Source organism: Ostrea edulis, chromosome 9, assembly GCF_947568905.1.
Source record: "Ostrea edulis chromosome 9, xbOstEdul1.1, whole genome shotgun sequence".
Lineage (NCBI taxonomy): Eukaryota > Metazoa > Mollusca > Bivalvia > Ostreida > Ostreidae > Ostrea > Ostrea edulis.
Window position 1 is genome coordinate 17,018,088 of NC_079172.1, and position 27,183 is coordinate 17,045,270.

The 27,183-nt window shown below is 33.8% G+C and overlaps 2 protein-coding genes and 1 non-coding gene across 6 annotated transcripts; 2 read left to right on the forward strand and 1 right to left on the reverse strand.

The window, feature by feature from the left end:
* Positions 1-816: 816 nt before the first annotated feature.
* Positions 817-11,602, reverse strand: LOC125658685 (uncharacterized protein C6orf163 homolog). The gene is made up of 4 exons (XM_048890034.2): positions 11,370-11,602; positions 8,359-8,561; positions 3,796-3,998; positions 817-2,511 (listed from the first exon to the last, which is right to left on the reverse strand). The coding sequence occupies exons 1-4, from the start codon at positions 11,503-11,505 to the stop codon at positions 2,094-2,096; spliced, it is 960 nt and encodes a 319-aa protein (XP_048745991.1). The 5' UTR covers positions 11,506-11,602; the 3' UTR covers positions 817-2,093.
* On the forward strand, positions 5,011-27,183 carry LOC125658682 (peroxisome proliferator-activated receptor gamma coactivator 1-alpha-like). 4 transcript variants are annotated; one of them, XM_056148660.1, is made up of 15 exons: positions 5,094-5,388; positions 5,673-5,810; positions 6,064-6,105; positions 6,559-6,733; positions 8,295-8,335; positions 14,604-14,739; positions 15,503-15,565; positions 15,677-15,719; positions 16,139-17,227; positions 22,436-22,516; positions 23,510-23,627; positions 23,742-23,863; positions 24,148-24,206; positions 24,590-24,676; positions 25,462-27,183. In XM_056148660.1, the coding sequence occupies exons 5-15, from the start codon at positions 8,321-8,323 to the stop codon at positions 25,584-25,586; spliced, it is 1,938 nt and encodes a 645-aa protein (XP_056004635.1). In that variant the 5' UTR covers positions 5,094-5,388; positions 5,673-5,810; positions 6,064-6,105; positions 6,559-6,733; positions 8,295-8,320; the 3' UTR covers positions 25,587-27,183. The 4 variants fall into 4 exon arrangements, with proteins under 4 accessions (XP_056004636.1, XP_056004635.1, XP_048745985.2 ...); XM_056148661.1 differs by having other exon boundaries at positions 5,011-6,105; XM_048890028.2 differs by lacking the exons at positions 5,094-5,388; positions 5,673-5,810; positions 6,064-6,105; positions 6,559-6,733; positions 8,295-8,335 and adding an exon at positions 11,605-11,625.
* On the forward strand, positions 23,906-23,987 carry LOC125660519 (small nucleolar RNA snR60/Z15/Z230/Z193/J17). The gene has a single exon (XR_007364391.1). It is a non-coding gene; the product is annotated as a small nucleolar RNA snR60/Z15/Z230/Z193/J17 (small nucleolar RNA).

Genomic DNA, 27,183 nt, shown 5'->3' on the forward strand with positions numbered 1-27,183 from the left:
CACTCCTATCCTGGTTTCCCAATCTTCCCTTTTACCATAGCTTTAGTCTTGCAATGAACTTCGAATATTGAGGTCCAATTTTTGCCTCCAGTAGGGAACTATGTATTGCTATGCAATACTCTCAGAATGCTTGTTTAGTGTGGCATGTGTAGTCAATGTTGCCAATCAGTTGCAACCTATTTTAAGGAGGAATACGACACCAGAAAAATTTGATATGGATAAAAAAGTGGAGGATATGCACAACATTTTGAAATTGAAAACTTTCAAATTTATTTTATTTAGTCAAAAAATGCAGTTTTAGTAGAAAGCAATCTGAAAAAAATTTCAAACCCCTGATGGACTCAAACCCACGATCAGCAGTTGATGTGCTAACCTACTGAGCTTCTCAGCTAGGCGGTGATTTTTTTTAGATGAATAGACAAAATAATATTAATGATATTTATATTTTAATCCATGTTTTAAAATAAAGTCGGCCATTGTGACAATGTAGATTACCTCCTTAAAAGATTTTCATGGTAAAATCATGTTGCAAAGTAAAAATATCATATACAGTTCTTTCTGAAAGCTTCCATCATGTGAAAGTGTACATAGTGTTCACCAATGACCAAAGGACCTGGAAAAACCTCCAAGTAGGATGAAGAGGAAACCATATAACATATGTATGTAATGCGGATTGTTTCATCAGATGCAAGAGGTAAATAAGATATCAATTTGTCTTACAGACTTCACAGAGTAGTAGGGTGGGCCAATACATCATTTGCATGCTACACACAATGTCGGTGAGAGAAAAAACAAACAACACATGGAACTAAACACTGATAAGATTAATAGTTTTATTGCTTTCAGTGTATAATTTTCAAAATAAAACAAGTGTATAAAAATAACCTGTGACTTGATCAGTGGAAACTTAATGCAAGGCAGGATCGATTGTTAATCTGGTCACTCAACAATGCTCACACAATTACATCATCTGTGCTGCACCCTGAAAATTCTAATAACTGAACTTCTTGTAATTTCTCCAAACAAAATACTCTGATAGCATGCTGTACCAACAAAAAGTACAAATGTTTACATAAATTTTTATACACCAAAAAATAAATATAGACAATACTCAGATTAATGAAATGAGACAATTTTCTTCATCAGTGACCAGATTCTATGCTGCAAGTCTGAAGGCCATTATGTTTTTTAATTCTTTTGTATTAAATAAGACAATTGATTTGAAACATGTCTGCAGTTATATATTCCTGCATGCCTTTAACATTTGGCATACCCTGTGGAAATCTCTTAATAATTAAATTCACAATTATGTCCGCTGTGCCAGGTTTACAGTGTAGGGTTATGGGTGCTTTATTAGTGTGTATCTCTGTTGCCGGCAAGAGGTGATTATTGATACTTATGGGCTACATCAAATTTCAAATGAAATTCATTAATATTGTACATTAAATTATCACAGTCTAATCAATACTTTTATGTTTTCACACAGCAGAATTATACTGCTGCGAAAATATATTTTTATCACAGATATCAAATTTGTGACCAACTATCAGTGCATGTAAAAATGGTGATTGTAATAGTAAAAGATACATATATAATATGTACATTGAAATCAAAATTGTATTCAATATTACAGACCTTTTAAAAAGAAAGAGTGTATATCAAATAAAACAATTCTTATTGATCACTGTATAAAAGATACCGAGAGCCAAACCCTGATTCTCCAATTCCAGACTCGCACAAATCTTGAGTATTTCTTGTCATGAGAAAAATTAATCTATTTAATTTGAATTTGAAGGTTAGAAAAATTCTGCACGATCACTTCCAAGGGAAAATACTGGCATGTGCATAAAAGACAAATGGTACAGGAGATTTCTAGTGTAAACAATTCTTACAGACAATACTGTATTTTTTGATTGAGGTTGCTTTACAAATCACTGATTGCTTTCATCTTTCTCATACATCCATGACAGTGCAAAGACAGAAAACTTATATCTAGTAGATGTACTTCATATAAATGCAGTGTTTATATATTGTACATAAAAGCAACCCATCTGAAGGCATCTAACCGTTTCTATTCAAAACCTATGCAGCTCTTATACAATAGTAGGCACTCGTCCAATCTCATCAATGTATATAGGTCGGACCATATACCCGACCTGGCCCTTGATTGATTCGGGCAATCTATCAATAAAGTCTTGGAAATCAGTTTTGGTATCGTGAAGCACTTCTTCCACATTTTTCTTGGCTTTTTCTACACACGTTATCTGGAGGTTTAGCTTGTCTATGATACCCAGCTTTCCCTTGATTTCCTCTTTTAATTTTGCATTGATAAGCTCATACTCTTTCTTTAATTTTTCCAGATGTTCTGCCGCAATCTTTTTCTGAGCCACCTCCATTTCAACCACTGCTTTCTGTTTCTCCTTGTCCTTCTTCTCTTCCAAATCTTTCAGCGCTTTCTTCTTCTCTTCCGCTGCTAATTGAACTGCCTTCTCAAATTTTTCCTTTGCTGCCCTGAAAAACATTTATCAGAGAGGAAAACTATAGACATACCCATAATATTCTGTGCATATACTTTCATAATTCTGTCCTTGGGTACAAAATTCTGCAGATTTGTGTCAAATTCAATTGATTAACACAAGACTTGCTTTTTTGGGCCAATTATCACGGTAAACTGGAAACTCTTAGATTTTTGTGTGCATCTTAAAGTTCAATACCTTCTCTATCCACTAAAACTTGAAAACTTCCATTGCACTGTTATCTAATTAATTAAATAACTAGACATGTTGTACTTTTGTGACTCTTGATAAGATTTTCAAAGAATTTTACTCTTCCTACGAATTTTTTTTTTTATACCCCTATGGTAGCCCTGGCAGACAGTGTGAATCAATTGGACATATATGTACCATTGTGGTTTTGAATTATGAGGAAGATTTTTAAATAAGTTTCCTTTAGATTCCTATGCAAAACTTGAATTTTCACTACAGGAGGAAGTTTGTGTTTAATTTGACCTTGTTAATCTTAAAAAGATGTTTTGTTTTGTAAAGAATATTTTTTATATGTTCCTAATTAAAACCTTGAACCCCTGTTGTGGCCTCGCCCTGGACCCAGGAATGATGGCTTGAACAAACTTGAATCTTCGTATAGGAAACTGTCTATGCAAGTTGGCTTTTCTGGTTCAGTGGTTTTTGAGAAGATTTTTTTAACACCTCATCCTATTTTTACGTTTTCTTAATTGTCCCCCCTCCCCCTTGAAGGGGGAATGACCCTTCATTTGAATCTCCTTTAACCAAGGTTGCTTTTTAGTGACTTTAGTTGAAATTGACTCAAATGCATATGATTCTTGAGAAGAAAACAATGGACATCATAATCACAAAATTCATTTTCTGAGCTTTCAGCTGACAGGTGAGTTGACAAGGTATTTTAAAACTTTGAACAAAATGCTGTACATATTTAATAGATAAACATATATGCATTTACCCTCTCTACTTAAAAGTAATTATTACTAAGCAATGTTTTACCAAATCTGTAAACAAGTTGACTCTCATGCATTGTGACACTGTGTGAGTTGACAGCACATTGTTCAGTATCTCAATTTGTAAGATAACTCATGTGCAACGAGAGATAATGCTGTAATCAGATTGAAAAGTAAAGGCCTCTCATTTGTCACAATCCTACCAGTTCATACTCTTTAATTTCTACTTGTATCATAAATATCAGGTACATTTAATTCGGCATTTTAATTCTTATATTCTTTATACATGCATAATATATTCCAATAAAGTGATTGGCACATACTTTGCCACTTTCACAGCTTCCTCAGCAGCTATTTTTTTCTCCTCCTCGCGAGCTTTTTCCACAGCATCCAATAACTCCTGATGACAGCGGGCCTCTGTTTTCCGCACTGCTTCCTTTAAGCGTTCCTCAGCCTCTGCTCTCTCCTGCTTGACTTGTTCTATGGCCAATTTCTGCATCGCCATCTCAACCTTCAGAGCCTCTTCCTATCAGTAAAACAGATTCATTTAAATGTTGCATCATAATTACTTGGTACTATAATACAGAACTTATTCTGAATGAAGAACGATTTATAAATGATATCGGGGTTTGGTCCATCAGGAACTTACTTTTAAATAGTCTAAAAAATTGATCTTGTGCAACCACTCCAACAAACTGTTCACATTATAAAAGAGGTTCGTTGGTTGGTTGCATATTGTTTAACGTCCCTCTTGAGAATATTTCACTCATATGGAGATGTCACCATTACCAGTGAAGAGCTGCAAATTTTAGGCCTATATATGCTCGGCACCTATGGCCATTGAGCAGGGAGGGATCTTTATCGTGCTACACCTGATGTGACCCGGGACCTTGTTTTTTGTGATCTTATCCGAAGGACAGCCCTATTAATTGTCTGAGTGAAGAACGATTTATAAATGGTATCTGTTTAAAAATCACACCGGTGTAACTCAAATAAATAAAATGTCATCAGGCAGTCTCATTGTAGATCTGTGGACAAGCCAGGGTGAGATTGGGGTTTGGTCCATCAGTAAACTGTTCACATTATAAAAGAGATTTATAATAAACCTTACCAGTATACTATATATTGGTACTGATCCCATTATATATATACATACATGTACATGTATAATGTTCTAAGCACTTGACAGGCCACGACACTGTTGGTTATTTAAACCTCAAATTTTCTACGCAACCCGCGTCTTTATCAAGAGACATATATTACATAAATAACTGCAAAAAACAACAACAAAAAACAAAATTTTTTTTTACAAACATTAATAATCTACATCATAAACAAACTTGATACACTCATAGAATAAATTAGGAACAAACAATCTCTTTAACTGTAAAAGTGCACTTGAAGGAGATTATTCCTCAATTAATTAAGTCCATTAGATTGTCATGTTTGTTAACAATGTAGATTGTCAACATTTATCTTTTTTGTGGTGCGCAGTATGTGATTTTGTTTATATAATATGTATCTCTTGATAAAGACATGGGTTGAATCAAAACTTTGATGAACAGTGTTGTGGCCTTTCCAGTGCATCTATACATTTCTTAAAGACCTTGCATCTCTTTAGATGACCGTCTCTTTAAGAAAGAAGGGTGTTGTTGGATTTTTATCTCTCACTCCCCCCCCCCCTTCTGTGTTTGTGTGTTTAACTGAGCTAAGCTTCTCTTTAAAAAAAAAATAGACCCATGGGATTCTTTTATTCTTTCAAATTATTTACTTGATGAGTATTTCATAATAATATTTTCAAGGACAAATGATGTCCTCTTTATTAAAGATTGGTTACAAACCCATCGTACAATGACACAGCAAGTCTGACCTGCAAAGGCCTCAGTGGAAATTTCCATGTGGGTGTGGTAAATAAGGTCAGGTGACTTTGGGATTTCACAAAATATTCCCATTTGTGTTCCAGATAAAACACACACATGTGTATCAAGTTAAAGTAGGTGATTTGAAAAATCTCACATAATGAAGCTTCTCAGGAGTAAAACACTGAGAGAACTGCACTCTAACAAATACACGAATGTTGATGGTTCAATTCTTATAATTCTCATTCTATAATTCTATAATAGATTGAATATATACCAGCCAGTCTGGTGATATGTAATACAGAGTGCTGCATCAGCCAAGTCTTACTTCATACCTAAAGGTGCATCTCTAACTCAAAGTAAACAATTCACATCACCGAGAATAATCAATTCCTGCTTATACCATTCATATACAGAACAGAGCTATATTTAATCACTGCAGTGGCATTTTGCACAAGGACAGCAGTGCATGATTACAGGTACATAATGAAAATTTCCATCAAATAATTCAGAAATAACTTTTTAATATGATTCAAAGAAATAAAATTTCTATGAAATAAACTAGCTGGCCATATCATACTTTTCATTCAGCAAGCAATAATTGTACATGCATGTCAACATGAACCAAATCTAGGTATATTAACATGTACTATGTATCTGCCTGTAGTGTGTACGGCAAGTTTCTGAATTTGTCATCATGTACACTAGCATGTTTTTCGTTATCTTTTTCAGTGTGGACTTTGAGCACAGCATGCAGCCTCAACTCAAAATAAGGTAAGGTACATGTCATAGTACACTTATAGATAACCAAAATTGTTTTCTTAGGACATACTGATTAACTATATTTCATCAAGTCTTCAAAGAAATGCGGATCACAGCGACTTTTAAAGCATTAAAAAAAATCAACCTATAGAATTGACCTAAAAATTTTATTCAGTATAGTGAAGTGCAGCACACAGTCAAAGTTTATAACATTCCAGTATTGATCAGGTTTACTCTGTAATATATATATATATATATATATATATATATATATATATACACTGTACATATATAAGAATTACAAAACTTAATTACTGTCTGAAAAAATAAAAAATGGAAAAGAATTTTAGTGGTGTGCAGTTCTAACGTCTTGCTAGATTGTGACGACTTCAGTAATCGGGTACATGAGACAAAGTTTACTGATACATCGTCCTCTGATAAAGCAAGGGGTCACTATCATTTCAGACATTCATGCAATGTGACAGGATGTCAATTTTCACACCTGAAACGTAATCAAGTGGCATGAGTTACAAAGAAACACACAGACAATGATCGTCAGGGCAGCAGCCGGGTACCTCTACAAACAAGGAGTCTGGATTATGCAATATGATTTAAAAAGATTCACCAAACTATCTGCTGGGTAAGATCATTACTACATTCCGTTGATTCTAAGATGAAGGTTGGGGTGTGTAGGTAAAAATTGAGACAACCATGATTATATGTTGGCATGATTCATTATCCCGTCTTTGTTCATTCATTTGCATTAGACAATAGGAATACTACATGATTCTAGAATACCGACCTAGATATGAAATCCATATCCACCCCCCTCCCCCACCCACCCTTTCCTTCCACATGACCTATTCCTTTTGACCTTTTATAAATCACAAAGTCCCAGAAATGCGCATCATGAGTGACATCACACTTAAATCTTTTTTGAAACACTTTATAAATATCTATCTTTATATTAAAAGAAAAAAAAATTGTTTGAAGTTTTTTGATATTTAATGCTCAAAATCATTTCATCATTACAAGCTGTACCTGATGGTATTTTTCAACTACCCAAGTATGCACCAATTAACACTATTGGTATACATTATGCCCATGATATGATGAAAAATTCAGCAAAATAAACAAAGGAATATTGCTTAAATGAGACAATGATCGTTTCATATAAACCGTCGTAAATGAAGCCTCCAATGCAATCTTTGTAAATGATGATTGCTGAAAATAATCCATTTGTTGAGACCTTGGTCATATGAAAATGGAAACTGATATGAGCACCTATAAATTTTGTTTGTTTTAAATATTACATCATATCATGAATTACTATAAGTGGAAGAAAGTAATAATTATGCAAATGTGCCACTCATATAAAATTTTCATAGTGAATTTTCTGTAATAAAATTTTCTTATTGGATAAATTGTCTACAAATCTGACACTTAGGCAGTGCCTCGATCTCTTCCGCATTTTTCCAGACTGGTGACCTCCAAGGTCAATGCACATCAAGATTATGAATCAGGAAGACAATAATTCATTAATCCACATTCTCTACTGATCTGATGGGATTACTGCTTAATTCATTCAATGAAAATATATATATTCAATCACAATCTATAAGTAGTTCCATTTGTTCTTTTATTCTCAGTTCATTTACCATCAGTTACAGATTGTATTACTTAAAAGAAAAATATTTCCCTCTCTTAATTTTTTCTCTTCCCTCGATTACCACTCCCTTTTTCCTCCCTCCCTTCTCTCCTTCCATTCCCTCTACTACCCCCTTTCTACCTGTCCTCTTAGTTTTTCTTATTAGCTGGTTAGCTTTTGTTAAACATAAGGTTGCCTATTTGTAATAAAAAGGGTTTCATTTATTTCCCCTGTGAATTTTGATGAAAATGGCAATTTTTCTCTAAATTAATTAAATTTCACAACTATTAATTTCAAAATATTACTGTGCATATCTTCCAATTTTCACCCAATACAGTTTTCTTTGGCGTCACTGTGTAATGAATCTTTGAGTGAAGGTGATCGATTTCTGTTGAAAACAAGACATATCTAAATATACTCTCTTTGAAAGCATTACAGAGGTACATTGTGCTTAGGGCAAACCTATTTGAAATTATCAACTATCAACATGAATTTCAGAATCAGCTGCCATATCTTTTGGCCATTACTGTATTTTTTTTTTTTTTTTTTTTAGAACAGCCTAAACCATGTTTGCCTTTGATGCTAAGTCTCAGTGTAAGTGTACAAGGATTTAATACCTTTAATGCCTTTTCATGTTGCCTATTAATTTTCTTGATTGCTCTCTCCAAATCTATTGAGGAGTCCTCCCTAGCTTTTAACAGTGCTGCAGCTTTAAGCTGTTCAGCTTCTGCCCACACGGCTTGTTCAGCATCCCTGATTGCTCTCTGCTTCTCATGATCATATTTATCTTGAACTCTTTTTTCCAAATCTCGTCCGATTCCTGTGTTTAAAGTATATCAAAGTTAACACATAGAGATGCTGGCAAACTATATAATGTGCAGTTCAGAACATTAATTCATTAAGCTTGCTGCATTTTGATATATTTTTCATAGCCATAGCAGCTGAAAATTGAGACAACATTCTTACATTGATCGCTGTTGTAATATCTGAATGGTGGTCATTACTTTCTCCACACAAATTTACATAATCAACTCAATGAAACACGATGGGCTTTTTTTTCACTTACATTTCTTTTAAATTTGATAATTTCTTTAAAAACAGAAGTGTTGACATGATTTCTTACTAATTTCTGAGCTCTACTGACATGACTGAACAAAGGAAATTTGAATGACTGTTCAGGTGCACATTCATCAAGCAAATTTTGTATATTCCACATATCACATGCCTTCAATCAAACTCAAAGGAGGACAAAATGACAGACAAAATAATGACTTGTGATACAGTGTATTTTCTTTTGAAATATTACAGAATGGAGGCATGCATAAATAACAAACTCATTCTAAAATACTTTTCAGACTAGACTCAATGAAAACCGGTACTTATGGTACACTTCGCATCTCAGGTGAACTTGACAACAAATAATTTTTACGTAAATTCCCTACCTGGTTAACAGGCACCTAGTAAATTCAGAACCTGTTTTTATGAATAATGAATAAATACAAAAAATAAAAAAATTTATCTTGGTTGGTAAATACTTGTACTGCAGTGTTGGGAGTTTTATTGATAAGTTGACAGGTGATGTACGTGTTATATAAGGGATTTGTAATTGTTACAGTTTGAATTAAATAGCACACAATTCATTATTAGTAAAATGAAAATGGACAATTAGTTTTCTTTAGCAATATCTGAGGGATGGAAAAAATGTCAAATTAAATACTGGTAAGTGCAATGGACTACGAACAAAGTTATAGAATGATCGAATACTTTATTTCTCATTCAGAGTTCAAAATAGACAAACATGAGATAATTACAATTATCCATCTATATAAAAAGTTTTTGTTCATTATTCAAGGCAGAAAACTTCGGATAATTTTTTTTCTATAAATTGAAATATTTCTTTTCTTTGATTATTATATTTCACATGTCATCAAAAAATGTATCTAGTATAATGTGCACAATATGGATGTCTAATTTTTCTGTTCACCTATAAGTGGAAGTCTGTAGGATATTACACTGTTCTAATCACCTCACGTTTTAATGATTTAATCACTGTATACGTGCATAGTAGTTCTTACAATACAATTACATAACAAACACTCATACATTGTAATTCAATTTTACTTTTAGGAAACTGCATGATCATCACTTCATCTTTTTTTTTAAACTATGATGATCAACCAATATATGATAATGATAACAAAACCAAAGAAAATATTAATAGAGGGCGAAGCCCTCTCACGGCCCGAAGGGCCGTGAGAGCGGAGCTCTCCCTATAGGTAACACGTATATACATGTTTAAAAGGAAAATATAGGAAAACAATGAAAAATTAAACAATACCTATGGAACTTGAAAATTTTGGTTCTAATGGCGTCGATTCGAATACTATCGCGTGGACATGTATTTCTCCATTTTGAATCTCGTCTACCCTAGTTCACGTCATTCTGAGATGTTACAAAAATTCGTAAAAGCATGTAAATCTTATTTTCTTAATCATATATAATCACTCCACCATTAACGCCATGTTTGTTGTGATTCAGACGCTATGTATGTAAATTTGCTAAAAATACGACGCTGAATATGACATCACAATGTACTGTTTACATCAGTTGCATTGTATTTCCCGCGTTCAATATATAGGCGGATCAAATCCTGCTAATTTCGGGTTGTTTTTGTTCTGTTTTGGATATAGATACTAATGCCAAAATTTTTTTGCTTCGCCCTCAAACACGGTCACGCCGTAAAACATATTAAAACCCTCATTGTTGAATATTATGTTAGGTTTAAGTCATTGACATTTGACTAAGATAGCAGTAAAAGTAAATGCATAACGCTGTACGCGTACGAATGTATACGGCACCAAGTGTTTCGACGTGAATGCTTTTTTTTTAATGTAGCTGTAGGAGTTTGTATCGATATATGAGCAGATAAAACAAGCAATACCTTACTATAATAGAGGGCGAAGCCCTCTCACGGCCCAAAGGGCCGTGAGAGCGGAGCTCTCCCTATAGGTAACACGTATATACATGTTTAAAAGGAAAATATAGGAAAATAATGAAAAATTAAACCATACCTATGGAACTTGAAAAGTTTGGTACTAATGGCGTCGATTCGAATATTAGCGCGTGAACATGTATTCCTCCATTTTGAATGATTATATATGATTAAGAAAATAAGATTCACATGCTTTTACGGATTTTATGTGTAACATCTCAGAACGACGTGAACTAGGGTAGACGAGATTCAAAATGGAGGAATACATGTCCACGCGCTAATATTCGGGCCGTGAGAGGGCTTCGCCCTCTATAATCACTCCACGATTAATGCCATGTTTTTTGTTGTGGTTCAAACGCTATATGTTTGTGAATTTGCTAAATAACGACGCTGAATAGGACGTCACAATGTCCTGTTTACATCAATTTGCGTTATATTTCCCAAATATAATGTCCAAAATTAGGATGCTTTGATACAGCTCTGTCCGCGTGCTAACTTCGGGTTGTTTTTGTCCTGTTTTGGATATAGATAGTAATGCCAAAACTTTTTTGCTTCGCCCTCAAACACGGTCTCACCGTAAAACATATTACATATACTCTAAAATTTGGTGCAAGAAAACGTAAAATCAATAATAACCTATGATCTTCCGATGAGCATTTCCTTGGATGAGAACTGGTCTTGTTTCGTCATATCTTTTAGGGATTCCGTGGTATCTAACTAAACTGCTTGATCTCGACAAAGCTGGCAAACTCAATGAAACAGGGTCGGTCATTATCAACGATTAATAAGTTCAATAAATGCACTAATCTCTAAAACTTCGCATGTCTGAAAAGAAAAGATGATGCCTTGGAACACAGAAGGATGTTAATACGCGATTGTGAAAGAAGGACGGGTATGTAGCATTTGTATAAAAACTGAATTTACTAGATCTATTTCTGTGTAAATAGTTTATTAATAATCAAGATTCTACGACTATCACGTTTTTCTTCCAATATTGACCTTAACAAAGGAATGACTGAAACTTTACTTTTTGCGTATGAATATATTGGAGCGTCGTGTGTTGCTACTGGAGAGATCACGAATTCTCCGAGAGTGCACGAGATTGTTGACGTCATTTCTCGGGAACTACCTTTGGGAGTAGGTGCGCTAGAAATTTTATGACGGTGACTTACAGATAAACTTCTTAATTTGGTATATATCTTATGTGAAGTTTTATTGTAGCTATTTATTTGATTATTTATTCATTCTATGTTTTAACTAACATTCGATTAGGACGTGAATATGTGTCATGTTTTACACAATTATGCCAACCACGTGGTGAAATACTAGTAGATTTATTGTTTTGGTGTATGTATTTTTCTTTGTCATTTCATGATGATGTAACAGAGAGAAGGAAGTGTATATTTCAATTCTTGTGATAACAAAATTTATATTTTCAACAAAATGAATATGTCGTTCTTGAGACATGTTCAGAGGATCCACGTGGAAGATGGAGGCCTCGCCCACGGATATTGTCTTGTCAGTCATTGTGGCAGGGAATACGTAGAATGTCAGCAAACTTACATATGTATTAACAATTACAAATATGATTTGTAAAGAAAAGAAAATATAAATTTTGCAATTGAGATGTGAAATGCAGGTAAATCTATCAATCTTTCACATTTTAAATGGAGTCCAGTATGATCTGTATATTTAGATATATACATTATAAAGTGGATTGAGAGCGATTAATTAAGCTTGTATAGATTGTATTGAATTAAAGGACACACCACATGTTTCCAAAGTATATACTAATTTATATGTATTCTGTCGTTCTTGTGCTTCTGGTAACTAATTCTAATGATTCGTTTGCTGACATCTTGCAATGATTGGGCACAATACGGATTTAAATCGAAGCTTCGATTTCAAAAAGTCTTGTTAGTTAACTAGTCACCTGGTACAGTGCAGTATAGATCAAATTTGTGTGACATGTTGACAAATTCAGTTGAGTTTTATGTATGTTTTAGTCACCAATGCCTTCAAATAGTGATGTAAATACCAAAATGTAGCGAGGAAAGAGAGTATGAAATTGGCAAAATTGCGAGTAAATAAAATGACAGATGTAATTTAGTCCCACAAGTGTACAAATTTCATTTGTCCAGTTGAAGATTAACTGTGCCCATTATTTTGATTGCTGTAAATTGAAGGTTTGTATAAGGGGTGGGTCTGTAGCTCTCTGATCTATCCCAATGCTTTCTTAGAGAGCTACAGCAGTGATTTTTCAAGGCCCATTTTGGGTCCGAATTTCAGCCCTTTCCCCTCCTAAAAATTGCCAATTTTTTCCCAATTTAGCTTGCATTTTTCCCAATAATAAAATTATGAAAGGAAAAGTTATGGGAATGATGATTTGAATAGAATAATTGAAAATTTTAGGAGGTTAAAGAAAATTAGATGTGTAAAATAGAGATAATTAATTTAATGTTTGATATGATTTAAAAACTTCTTTACAATGAAATTGATTTTTCCCAATTTGACTGAAATGTCAACAACAAAAATTCCCAATTAGAAAGCCACAGGACCCTTGTAAAAAATGTAGAAAAATCACTGTACAGTTCTGTAGTTCAGTGTATGTGCTAAATCAAGTGTACAAGTGGATTTACAAAAATCTTATAAAACTTAATTGAGACGTTGACAAAGGTGTGAGCCACAGTAAAGAATGACCACTCTCCAAAAATTGTTTCTTAAAGAAGTTCTGTACAATTTCTATAATTAAATAACAGTTTTATCAAGCTTATTTGAATAGCTTGATTTAGCTATTGAAAACCTAATATCAAATCAATTATTTCTAAAAGCATAAAAATTGAATTTCGTTGAATGAAAAAAAATTCATCTATGTACTCTATACAAAATGGAAACAACAAATTTGAATAAAATCACTCATATGGAGATGTCGCCATTACTCGTGAAGAGCTTCAAAATTTAGGCCTATGCTTGGCACTTACGACCTTTGAGCAGGGAGGGATATTTATCCTGCCACACCTGCTGTGATACGGGGCCTCGGGTTTTGCGGTACCGGGTATCATCCGAAGGACCACCCCATTTAGTCGCCTTCTACGACAAGCAAGGGGTAACGAGGACCTATTCTAACACGGATTAACACAAAAGAAAGGGCATACCTACTTAAAGACCTACAAAAAATGTGGGCTATATGCATTAAATCTAATAGTTTTCTGATTAAGCATGTCTCAAATATCTAATAAACACAAACAATTTAAAGTAAGTTTTAAAGTGTATTTTTAAAGGCTGGTACGGGGAAATTTTTTCTCTTAAACACAAGAAAGATAACTCAATCAGATAAATAGATCTACAGATTTGTAGATATGACATGTGAGTCATCGTTCTTCGGCTCTGTCATCTAAGAGAGAGAGAAATTTAGTTCTCCATACCGAGCTTTAAAAATACACTTTAAAATTCTTCTTACCAGATTTTTTTCCTTGTGACAAGACCTTTCCATGGGTACTAAACCTTTTGACCTTGGTATCTGACCTCCTTTTAAAAAATTTGACATTGGTCATAACTTTTAAATGGTAAATATTAGAGCTTTCATATTGCACATGAGCATTTCTTGTGACAAGATCTTTCTACTGGTACCAAGGTATTTATCCTTGTGACCTTAGCCGTCTTTGGAATTGGCCATTATTGGGGCATATTTGTTTCACCAACGCATCTTGTTTCTGTTGATAATGATTAAACATATGACGGGCATACCATGTGCCATGGTGGTGCATTTTATTTTCTCATTAATGAGTGACTTGGTTCTAATAGAATAATCTCGTAGACAAATGTGTAACTGCATGCATTAATAGAAAGTTACTTTTTTTTATTTTGCAGGTAACACTCAGGAAGTTTTTTGTCTTCAAGATGGATCTAGATCCAGACATTAATTCTGTTGTAACCTTGATGGAGTTTGATGAATTTCAACCAACAGAATTTCCTCTCAATTTTGACATGCCAGACTTAACATCAGGTGAGTGTGTGTTACATGCACAAGTACAAATTTCGTGATTCTCATGATCATGTTGATTGTACCTAGTTTTTATGCCCCCCTAATTCATAATATAGTACTTATCAAGAAATGATCAGATATCACCCTGCTTAGGAAAAAAGATGAAAATTCACTGCAATTTTTAGGGGTCAAGTGGGCTCCAAAGTCTAAAATTTTAGGTCACCTGAAGGGCTATCACAGTTCAAACATTTATCAGTTCATTTAACAAAACTCCGGTTTTCGGTCCAGTATTGTGTGAAAAATCAAAATAGCTTTATGGTTTCGAGAATAATGGGGACCAAGAAGTAATCATTTTTAGTACAAATGCAAACATCAATTTTTAATGCATTTTATTCAACAAAACAACAATCAATTAGTAAGTAATATTCATTTAAAGTCAACATTATGTACAATACGACAGGTAACATAAGGTTATCCCTTGATTCATGCGAATACTAATGAGAAAACCCCATTTTTATAAACTCAAGAGTTGTACACTGTTTGTGGCAAATTTATGCACTGTATAACGTTTACATCATGAAAGTACAAATGTTAATGAATTGAATCGTGTATATTTTAACATAAAACAAGAAAATTTATTTTTATGAATATACTGAGGACTGTTAGCCAATAGCCATTTTACTTCTTCCTTTGTTGCACTATGGGCAAGCACTTGATTATGAATATAGTTATGACTTAACACTGTTTATGACTTTACACTGTTGGGTATTATTTATATTTCTAGAAACCAGCTCAGTTGGTATAGAAGCTGCTGATGTCAGCAGCCTACTGGAACAATTTGAGGAAGGTATGTATATATTGGCGTTTGTATGGAAATTAAATCATTCAAAATGATGCAAGATTTCAAATTTCCAACTTTGATAGAATGATATATCAATGATTTATACATTCGTTTCAGCATCAAATTCTTTATCTGGCTTTGATGACATCAAAGGGAACATGTAAGTATTTATTTAGAAATAAATTTTTATTTTTGTAAATAAATAAAGGTTTGAAGCATGTTGGCACAGTTTCATGAAAAGCATCTTTGCATGAAGCCTTTCAGTTCATACCGTCATGAATATATTCAGAAATTAAATTTATTTTTTCATTTTACATTCTACTTATTTCTGTCAGAATTTCTAGCTGTTAAAATAGCCGTATATCGATCAAGATTCATACATGCTTTGTTCACAACTGTAGAGCATTCATGAGAAATGGTTATCATCATCAAATGCAGTGACATTGGAAATATAAATATTATCAATTCATATGACAGAATTTAAGAAAGAAATCAACATCAGCATTGTTAGATTTACTTTAAAAAACAAACATTGTAGACAATGTTTTCTGGTATTTGTAATGTTGGTTTTATTTGTAGTGAATCAAAAACAGAAGAACAAAGAGTAGAAACAACAATGCCAGAAAAATCAGCCCCAAAAACAGATATTTTAAAAAAGATGATAAAAGCTTCAAATAAGCCAAAGTCTGCAATCCTGTTACCAATGGGGATGCCGTCAAAAAGAGGACGAGGGCAAGCTGTTGCGCTTAAACCAACCAGCACCACTCCGAGGCTGCAGCGAATACTACAGAAATCCTCGGCTAAAGTGAGTCAAGACACAGTATTGTCCGTGGATTCCCCGAGGAAACAGCCATTGCATATTTCCTCAGACATTCTGGCAGAGGAGAAGAATATTGTTAACAAAAATTACTACAAAGACATCTTGGACCATGATTATTGTCAAAATGTTCCTAAACTGGAGAACAAACCACAGACAGGTCCAACTTGTGATCCAAGGGATATTCTAGACTTGGAAGATGGAGAGATAATGGATGAATTTGACATTGTTGAGAAAGATGGCAATCAATCTATGAATGTCACAAGGGAAAACCCCCACCTTAAGGATAATGCATCAAGGAAAGAGGAGAATGCTGCCAGTAAATCATGTGTTTCAACTCAAAGGGGAATGAGATTTGGTGCCAGAAACTACAGAAAAAGAGATGAATGTCCATTTGTTGAGGAGGAGGATAAATACTTTGATAAAATACCGTCCTACTACACAGTTCTATCACTGAATGGTGTGAAACAGTCCAAATCTAAAAAGGAAAATGTGGCTCCAAAAGAAAATACTTGTGGAGGTATAAGCATTCAGGACTACTTTGAGCCGAATCCCACCCCACAGGGAGACAACTCTGTGTATAGTCGACTACCAGCTTATCATAGCTGTTTCACTAACAGTACTAAGTATGACACCAGTGATGTCTCAATGGAAAGCAAATCAAGTAGTGGATATTCCAGTCGAAGTCGATCTCCGAATGTGAGCAGACGATCAAGTTCAAGGTCAAACAGTTGTTCAAGTGCACCAAGATCTAGGGATCTTGACAGGAGAGGAAGGAGGAGGAAAAGAAGTGGTACATACAGTTCCATATCAAGATCTAGGTCAAGGTCATATGGATCATCCTACTCAAGGTAAAGGGGTTATGTCTTTTCAAATTGCCACATCCTAGATATGTACAAATTTAAATAATGTTATTACTAGTATGATACTCCTTACTGATTAATTAGATTTTATATCGGAGCACCGAAAGTTCCGAAACTCGGAATTCGTAAAGAAACCCACCTCTCCCTTTCTCTTAAATCCTAAAATCTTATCAAATGTAATCAGATGTCAGTCAGGAGGATCACATTTAGTATGAAATTAATACACAATATCAGGGCTTCTAAGTAAAATTGTTTTTTACTCGGAGTCTGTGACACGTCCGCAGGAACTCGTCATATCAGACTTGCATCCCAATTCCCAAATGAATTTTCTGCATATAGGACTCAGATTCTTGCATAAGTGACAACCCTGAATTCATTTTCAATACTTTATTACAAATTTCAAGGTCTTTGAGTGAAATTGTGTTCTCTTTAAGAATATTTTCATTTTTCTCTCTCCACTCTATTGATATGGGTAGCTAGGTACTCAGAATAATTCTTTTTTGCAACAGACCCACATTTTGAAAATAGTGACTATTCCATCCCCAAAAGTGAAGTTGAAGGTCCGTTGAGAAAGGCTTAGAAAATGAGGCTCTCTGACACAGTAGACATTGACAAGATGAAGAACCCTCACTGATAAGTGTCTAGAGGGCCTAGCATACTGTAGATTCCTTATTTTACGCGAGATAAATTTGCGAGTGCTCTGTTGATCAATCAGGGCTCACACTGGACCAAAATTTTGTGTCGCAACCTGGCGCACATGCATCGACTCGTACATGTTTACTGTAGATCTATATTTCATGTATATTATTCAAGAGGCATATACAACATATTATATCTCTGATTATTCTTACACAATGTATACAACATAGCTTTGTTTAGCTTTTATCACAAATCACTATAATTATTAGGATATTGTGAAAATTGATTGTATTTCAGCAGATTGCTTTTTAGTCAGTCTGGTGACATTGCAGCACAATCATGGTTTTATTTCTAAATATTGTTTTTGACTAAGTTGATTCAATTCTATTTCATACCAGAAAAAAATTGGGAGTATTTCATAGCATATAAACTGGCTATATTAGATAAAGACAAGAAATGAGTTTCTAAATGTTTCTAAATCATTTTAGTAGTGTAAATGACATATATTACTCATTAAATTTGCAATCTAGAAAAAGTCACTGATGACAAAGTTACTGAAAATTAATTACTGTAATACATAACACATGATCATAGTTTCACATAGGGCTGTATCAATGTACCGGTATACCGATATGTATCGGTATTATGCTATCTGGCAATACACGATACAGAAGCAAGTCGGTATTTCGATACGAGTTCGGGTTTGGAATGTCGCTTAAAACGTCGGGATCGGCGTTCAAAAATGAGTTTACAATGTCTTCGAAGAAAAGTAAAGTTTGGAACTACTTCGAAAAACAGAAAAATAATAAGTTTGCAACTTGTAATATCTGCAAGGATATGGTTGCAGCATCTGGAGGAACAACTAACCTAAGTGTTCACTTACTCCGCCATCATAAAATAAATTTGCAACATAAAATTCGGCCGTTGCCTCAGAGAGAGTGTTTAGTACAACTGGAGACATCGTTTCTGCAACGAGGGCCTGTTTGAGTCCGGAACGTGTGAATGAATTCGTTTTTTTTTTAAGAAAAATATGAAATTTTAAAATGTTGACTGGTAATTATTCATGATATGAATAGTATTGAATACTGATGTCTTATTTAATTTTTTCTCTCTATTTTTCTGCTTCTTTTTCTCTTGGATCATGGACTCAAACAGGTCCTTGTTGTTATTTGTTGAAATAAACTGTAAAAAATCAGTTATTTCATTGTTTAATACAGTGTTTCTTGAAAAAAAAGGCCAAATAAAGAATAGGTACAATATATTGGATATCGGAATTATATGTATTGTATCGTATCGTATCGAAATTTTGGCACCAATACACAGCCCTAGTTATATCATTTTCAATAAAGAATCCTGTTTTCATCTTGAAATCCAGAATGACAAAGTGGTCCTTTGGTGAATCTCATCATGTAGAGGAGAAGGGACTTCATGAAGTCTGAAACAAATTTTAAATGGCTTAAGATGATGTGAAGTCAAAAGATGACAGCATAGCAATTTCAGAAGAGCCTACAGTTTTGCGTTTCCTCATGGCCATTTTCTAAATAGATCAAACCAAAGACCTAAAGAATAATGCAATTTCCCAACATTCCTCTATCTATACACTAGACTACCATCAAATGGATTAGAAAATATAGCTGAACATTCTAGTTTAACTTTCTAGATGAAATCGCTTTTGTACTGTGATGAACCGACAAATTAAATTTTATATATGTTTATTAAGACGGAAGTATCTTCCATTGACTAGCTTGTGTGCACAATCACATGCTTTTTATTCCATCTAGTACAAAACAGGTAGCTCCCCAGTAATGACTCGGGGTATCTCCCCAGTGTATTACGATATGTACTGTAGGCAACTCGCACGTGCAAAGTTCATTTCATTCACACCTACCTGCACATTAGGGCTGGGACGATTCAGGGTTAGCTCGATTCGGTTCGGTTTCGATTCAGAACAGCACGGTTCGGTTATTTTCGATTCGGTTCATGTTAGGTCCAATTTATCTACTGACAGCACAAAAATTAACAATTTTAATGAGTAGCATATTTGATTTTATTTTATTCAAGTTATATAATTTTATGTCGTCATTTGTAAACATCATATCTATTTATAATGACATTTTATAACTTTGATAGAAAAAAGAAAACTTTGACAGTCTATTAAAATTTGTTACATTAATGTGCTGCATAAGTTTTGGATTATTGAACAAATCTATAATGAATCTAAAATGTATATGATATTGTTTTCATTGATATGTAAAAATTCAACAATTCTTTCAATTGAGAGTCTTTTAAAATCTTTCCTTTATTGATTTACTTCTCTCATATTAAGTGTCAAATCTGTGTCATTACCTACGGTGTTGATTTCACTCCACCACTGACAGAAATGCTAAATGACATGTAAAGATAAACTGTAATGATCTTACTGACCATATTCTGTTGGTATCTGAGTAGTGAAAATGCTAACTTTCAACACAGTAATGATTTAATCTCTGTTGCATAAAAACCCCACATGTTCTGCACATCACTTGGACGCCATATTTGTTGTTTTGGTGTATGTAAAATCTAAACCGAACCGAACCGAAATCCGGAATTTGTAATCGGTGCATCGAATCGAATGGTATGAATCGCGGTGCACCGAAATTTTCGGTGCACCGCACAGCCCTACTGCACATAGAGGATCAACCCTTTGTTTTGTGTAAACTGCTAAATAAACAAGACGCCCTTAAGTCTTATTGTTCCCATGCGACAGGGTATCCACATTCTGCACAGGTAAAACAGCCCTGAGGCTGTTTGGATGCCAACAGCTGAAATTCAAAATGGCGCACGAATACTAAAATACGAAATGTTCGTGTCGCATTTTTTTACTGAAAAATCGCAAAATGCGATGGGCAGCGCAAGCCCTAATCAATAGTCTTTACATGTATTTTAGTAATATAAAAATTAAAACGAGTAATTTTAATTCGCGGGTGATGCTTTGTGCAAAATTACGCGATAATAAATTCTTTGAAATTTCGGAATTTACAGTAGGTGAAAATTTTGTGGCACTTGACCGAAAGATGTCTTTGTACATGTTATAAGTAAAGGATTTTTGAAGAAGTATATACCAAATGGGCTCTCATTAGCAACAGAAATTTAAAGAAAAAGAAATAATTGCTGTTAAGGGGGAAATTAATTTGTCGTTGAAATAACCAAGGAATATGTTTTTTTGTACGTGGAATATGAATTAAACATGCAAAAAGAGTTGGGAGGTGATACACCAGTGTGCGAAATTAACCATGGACCGATAGACAATGTCTATAGAAAATCGAGTTGGTCTATAACAATCAAATTAACCATGGACCGACTTGTCTATAGGAATTCTGAGTAAAAAACTGGTTTCCCGCTGCTTATTAAACATATATGAGAAGCAGGACCAGTACTAGTTTATATGTATTACGCTGTGATGTTTCTGTTCATCCCTTAGCTGTAATAAAATGTTCCACAATGTAATTGCATATCATTCGAATCAGATTATTCCATTTTCAACGGGGGGATCAATTTGATATTTATTTCAATGTACGTCATTTTCTTGCAAATTTGGAAAGTCCTTTTTTGAACGATTAAAAATATGTGGAAGGTGTACACCCTGGAATCAAACGGAAGGCGGTCAGTACAACAAGTTCCAGCAAGGCTAAAGTCGCAGAAAATTATGAGAAAACCAAATGTAGTAGAAGTGACTTAGATGAAGAATCAGACAGTGAAACTGAGCTGGAACAAAATGAAAACGAAAATGAAATTCTAATTGAAAAGCTTGTGCATAATAATAATAATAAGACCTTTATTTAACCAGGATTACATATTTAGCGATAACGCTAGTTTTCAATATGGTCCTGCATATAACATACATACAGACAGATATTAGTAAAATAAACACAGATTAAAAGAAGTAGAATACATATAAACTTAAGAAATAATTATGAATGTAAGATAAATAGAATACAAAATGAAGCTTAAAAAGTATGGTGATAATCTCTAAGATAATTTCTCTTAAAACACGCAACACTCGTTGAGTTTCTTATGTTTTGATTCAAGGCATTCCACACTGTGCTCCCTGAAATGCTGAAAGATCTTCTATAATATTCTGTTTTTGCCCTGGGTATATACAAAATATTTGAATGTAATTGAAAAAGAATATAATCAAACTATGAACGAATTACCAAATCGAATTTTTGTCTATTACATATGTATTTATTTTTTTAATAACAATGAATATTGCATGTTAAATTTCAGTCTATAGGAATTTGTTGTGGTCTATAGGAAATGAAATGACTATGGACCGAAAGTCTATAGGATTTTAAAGTTAGAAACTAACTAGATACACATACATATATGAGATCATTTAAATTTCAAATGACATCTCAAATTAATAGCATGTTTGCAGCTGGTAAATAGTTTCAAGACTATTTCCCATGGAGTCATGAAAATCTTTTTACTAGCAGATGGGATGTCTTGAAAAAAAAAATGTTGATTTCACAATTGATATATAAGGTATTTATGCTGAAGTATTTTTTCCAATTTCAGATCATCTCGTTCAAGATCTCGGTCATACTCTCGCTCAAGGTCATACAGCTCAAGATCCAGGTCATCATCCATTTCTAGTCGGTAAGTTAAAGGTATTAGAAGTTCAAAAATAGATTGCTGGAAAGTATTCAGTGTTTAGAATTGGTTTAAAACTTGGTATAGACCACGGGTCTATGCCAAAAAAAGATGACAGACCTCATCAAATTGGCATAGACAGCAACATTGAAAAAAATAACACATATTCAAAATATTATTTGCATCTAATTTACTCGGAAAGCATATTTTCTTTCCATTTCCATAACTGTGTCCTTCTTTCCTCATAACTTTTATCAGGTGTCGACTTTTAGGGTAACTCTATTGCTTTAAACTTGAAAAAGCGGCATAGACAATTTGGTCTATCCCAATTACAATTGGCATAGACCGGTGTCATTTGACATAGGCTCGGGTCTATGGTTAATTTCGAACACTGAGTATTCATTTCAAGATTATTGTTGTGTGACATTTGATTATCTAGTGTGTTGCAGATAGATTCAAGTGTACCTCAATGTGATTTCTCAAATGAAAGCTCTATTTATAGATAATATCTACATGTACTGCATTGTGTTTTCAGCGGTGGCATGCTGAATTGTATAGTGCTTATAGTGTATGTTTAATTAGATTTAATCTCAAAGTGTTTTTATCACGCCAATGTTTTAATATGTGTACTATATAAATGGTTATTTATTACTCAAACTTGTAGACAGAACAGTGTCAGGTCAAGGAATAGTGGTATTTTTCACTCTTTTAAAGTCCGTTATTTAATCATTCCAGATTAAGAATTAAGTTTCTGTTATCTCAATCCTTCCAGATTCAGAATTAAGTCTCGGTTATTTCAATCCTTCCAGATTCAGAATTAAGTCTTTGGATGTACCATGCATTTGTCACTAAGTCTTAACTAATTTTGCATGCATCAAGTTATTTGCTGATTTGGATTTGGGAGTTGTCTGTTCCTCTTTATGACTCTGATGTACATATCCTGACAGACATGTCGTGTAGTGGCATACATTGTTATTATGGAAATGTTTGATACTGTAGTTCACGAAGTCGGGACAGAAGTCGAAGCTGCAGTAGAGACAGGAGTCGAAGTCTGTCGCATGAGAGACATCTTGCAGAACGCCAGAAACGCAGAGAGGAGGATAGGGCTCAGAAAATGGTGAGGCGGAGAAATGTTTATGATAAAGCAAGCATTATAATGAGCTTGTATCTAAGAAAGAAAAATGAAACTCTCCTCAATGTGATTGTGATGTGGGTTTTTTTTATCTTGAAGAGAGAGCGAAGAATCATATATGTTGGAAAAATTCCAAATAACTATACGAAAAGAAAATTGCGGAAGAGATTTGAATGTTTTGGAGAAATTGAGGAGGCCAGTGTTCATTTCAGGGAGTCAGGGTGAGTTGGTTAATGGTTGTTCAATGTTTAGGAAATGTGACAGTGCAGTAGATGATGAGATCATAGTTCAGCAGATTTTCATGAAGACTCCACAAATGTCTTTCGTTCCTAGCTGATACTCACTGCACACTCAAGTGGAATCCCCACAATGTTTTAAACAAGTTGATATTTTGCACCACACGTGTATATTTTTGGATTTTTGGTGGATATTGAGTGAAGTTTTGCATGAATTTTCAATGTCAACATTTCCTATTCAATGTTGGTTTTCGTTTTATCTTCCTCAGAGACAACTATGGATTTGTGACCTTTGCTTACACATGTGATGCGTATGCTGCTGTAGAAAGTAAGTGAAATATCTGCTGACATGCTATGAGGATCAATTTTATATTATGTTGATGGTTTTTAGGGCCCCGCCATAAGGTGGGAGCCCTATAGTGATCACCGAGTTTCTGTAAGCAGTCTATGGCTAGCGATGAGTTAAGTTTCCATGGGAAGATTTTGATAAGTCTTAGACATAATACTTGGATTAGGCAGAGGAAAGGTCTCATTTATTTTCAGATTTATTGCAGAACCTTTCCTGCATTGTCAGTTTTTTAGTTTCTAAGATGTGTATTACTTATTTGTGAATGATTTGATATAGTTTTTATTTTACTAACCTATTGACAATTAATGTTTTATTTCACTAAGCTATTGACAATTAAGTTAACAATGCTGGTTTTATCGTAGAGGGAAACCAGGTTCCGGGAGAAGAGCCGTTTGACCTTTGCTTTGGTGGCAGGCGACAGTTTTGTGAAGTGGAATATGCAGATTTAGGTAATGAAAGAAGAAAGGAACCTTCACGATAGTGCAGGATTGAAATGTTTACATATATGGAGTGTGTGTTGCAGGTCTTGACTCGCACATTGAAATATAATTTCTTTGAGAATGTGATAAAGAAAAAATGAAGACAAATGAGATATTGGTACTCTCTTTTATGAAGGCAGGTTTGGTCAATCTTTCCTCCTGTCTCTCTTTCATATTTGAGTTTCTGGTTTTATCATATTAAAACCCTATTAAATGTGGAATATCCACAAAGTAAGGTTGTTTAAGGTCATACATCAAAGGTCATGGTCAATATAAAGAATAGAGATTAATGGAACGAGTGTGGGATTGGGAAATTCCACTCAAGGGACGAGATTAGCAGACTAGAATGAGGGTTTACCGAGTCCCAAACAGCGAATCTTGTCCCCAAGGTGAAATTTCTCAATTCCACACGAGTAAACAATGAAGGATTTTTTTTTCTCATATTTTTTCTACAGTTTCATGCATTCATTTTAGAGCTTTGAGAAGATTTAATCATCAAAATCCTCATTTGAACTTCAAGCATACCTGAAAAATTAAATGGTTTACAATTTCTGCCCCTCAGAAAGCTATATCAAATCGAAATTTCAAGATATGAGTACAAAATAATTCACTTCAGCACCTAAAAGTAGTGTTTGAGAATATCTTCCATGACTTTGTGCCTTTAACGCTTGAAATAAATTCAATTATTTCTTGTACATAGGAATGTCGCTTATTATTGTTGGATTTAGTTAAATGTGTTTGTAATCTATTTTCAGATGGAAATAATGAAATAATTGAAGAATACTATCCACTTGTGAAGAAAAATGATCAATTAGATTTTGACTCTCTTCTTCAACAAGCACGGAAATTAACAGAGGAGAAAAAGAAGAAGGCATTATGATAATAAAACACATTTTCCCCATCTTAGACAACAAAAAAACCACGTCTTTCATTAAAAAGGAAAATTCTCCAACTGGATATATAGAGAAACACTCAGTTGTGTTCAGAGTAAGGTAAGATTAGTAAACGAAACACCATGTTTCAAATGTTTCAAGGACACTTGAAATAAAATGATTTTCAAGAGACAAGGTGCTACTACAATTGTAACCAGAGTATGGAAGGGATGTAGTGTTGTTGTAACAGGTGTTCTCGCATTTTGTGTATTGTGGTGACTGTTTGTGAAAATTCAAATTTGTGATCATGTTCTTAAAGTTGATCTTGTACAACCAATTATTGAAATTTGCCAAGTTACAATTTGTTTATTGATAATGCATATTTTCATTGTGTTATTTCTTTATATGTATGATATTGTTCCAATTTCTAAAACCATGAATGTGTGTGAGAAAATCAATTTCCTGTAGATCATTGGTGTTATAGCAAATGGTTAAAAAAAGTTGAGGGTTTGAAGTAAGTGGTCTTGTTAGAGTAGTCAAGAACTGATTGCATACAAACTTGTACGTTATTTCTTTTTGTCTTTTTTATCTAGGAAAATAATTTTGAGTTAGGAAAAACCCAATGGCATTATGGAAATTTAAAGCTACCTACTTCAGTTTCATGTACAGTGTGTTGTATTTTAGGAAAAAATATCATACAATGAAAATTTGTGTAAAATGTTGCTAAACGCTTGTAATATCATTACCTTAAAAGTAAATATTATTCCCAAGAAAACTAAATAAAAATATGGTAAACCAAGGTTTATGAATGCAATTTAAACTCGGGTTTGTGGCCCAGAAAAAAAAGATAGGGGAAAGTATACAGCATGATTGTGTTGCAGTGACTTTGTTTAATGAAAAGATCGAAGTACATGTAATTAGTCAAGTTAAATATTTAGTTAAACCATGATAGTTCCGTTTTGATGATGCAGTGGCTATTTATTGCGATGGCAAAAATCATTTCCATATTTTTCCTTCATGGTCAACTTATTTTTTTCTTGACATTTTCATGTTTAATATGGATCTTCACTGTATGTTTATAAAGAAATGTGACCCGTTCTGTTTTAAATCATATACGAAAGAAGAGGAAATATTACCGAGGTTTTTCCATGTCGTGAATTGTATTCCAAGTTTGACCTGTCCATGTACATAATAGAATAAGTAGCATTAAAATTGTCATGTGTTGCTGTAGCCAAGAATTTGCAATTCAACCATTTTTGTCTTTAAAATGATGGAAGAGGGTAGTCACTATACAAAATCATATCCTTAAAGAATTGATGAGAGAATTATCATTTCTACAGTGTTGTGCACTCTTGGCATTGTGATTGCTCGTTCCAATTTAATGAATACATCATTTTGTGTGTATATATGTAACTGATGTGTGTAACTATTGAATCATGACTGAATAGTTCACTTGGTACCTGTTTTTCTATTGTACATTAATGTTCACATGTCCTATTTTTTGACTTGTAAGGTTTGTTTGGTTAATAGCTTAAATTAGTATGTGGTGTATGTGATGAATTGTGATGTCTATCCCTTTTGAGATCAATAAAACTTTTCCATTAA

Coding starts and splice junctions, on each gene's coding strand:
- LOC125658682 (XM_056148661.1), top strand. Junction 15,566..15,676: donor ACTGGAACAATTTGAGGAAG/GTATGTATATAT, acceptor CATTCGTTTCAG/CATCAAATTCTTTATCTGGC. Junction 24,677..25,461: donor AGTGGAATATGCAGATTTAG/GTAATGAAAGAA, acceptor ATCTATTTTCAG/ATGGAAATAATGAAATAATT.
- LOC125658685 (XM_048890034.2), bottom strand. CDS start 11,505: ATGACCGACCCTGTTTCATTGAGTTTGCCAGCTTTGTCGAGATCAAGC. Junction 3,999..8,358: donor AACATGAAAAGGCATTAAAG/GTATTAAATCCT, acceptor TTTTACTGATAG/GAAGAGGCTCTGAAGGTTGA. Junction 2,512..3,795: donor GAAGCTGTGAAAGTGGCAAA/GTATGTGCCAAT, acceptor AATGTTTTTCAG/GGCAGCAAAGGAAAAATTTG.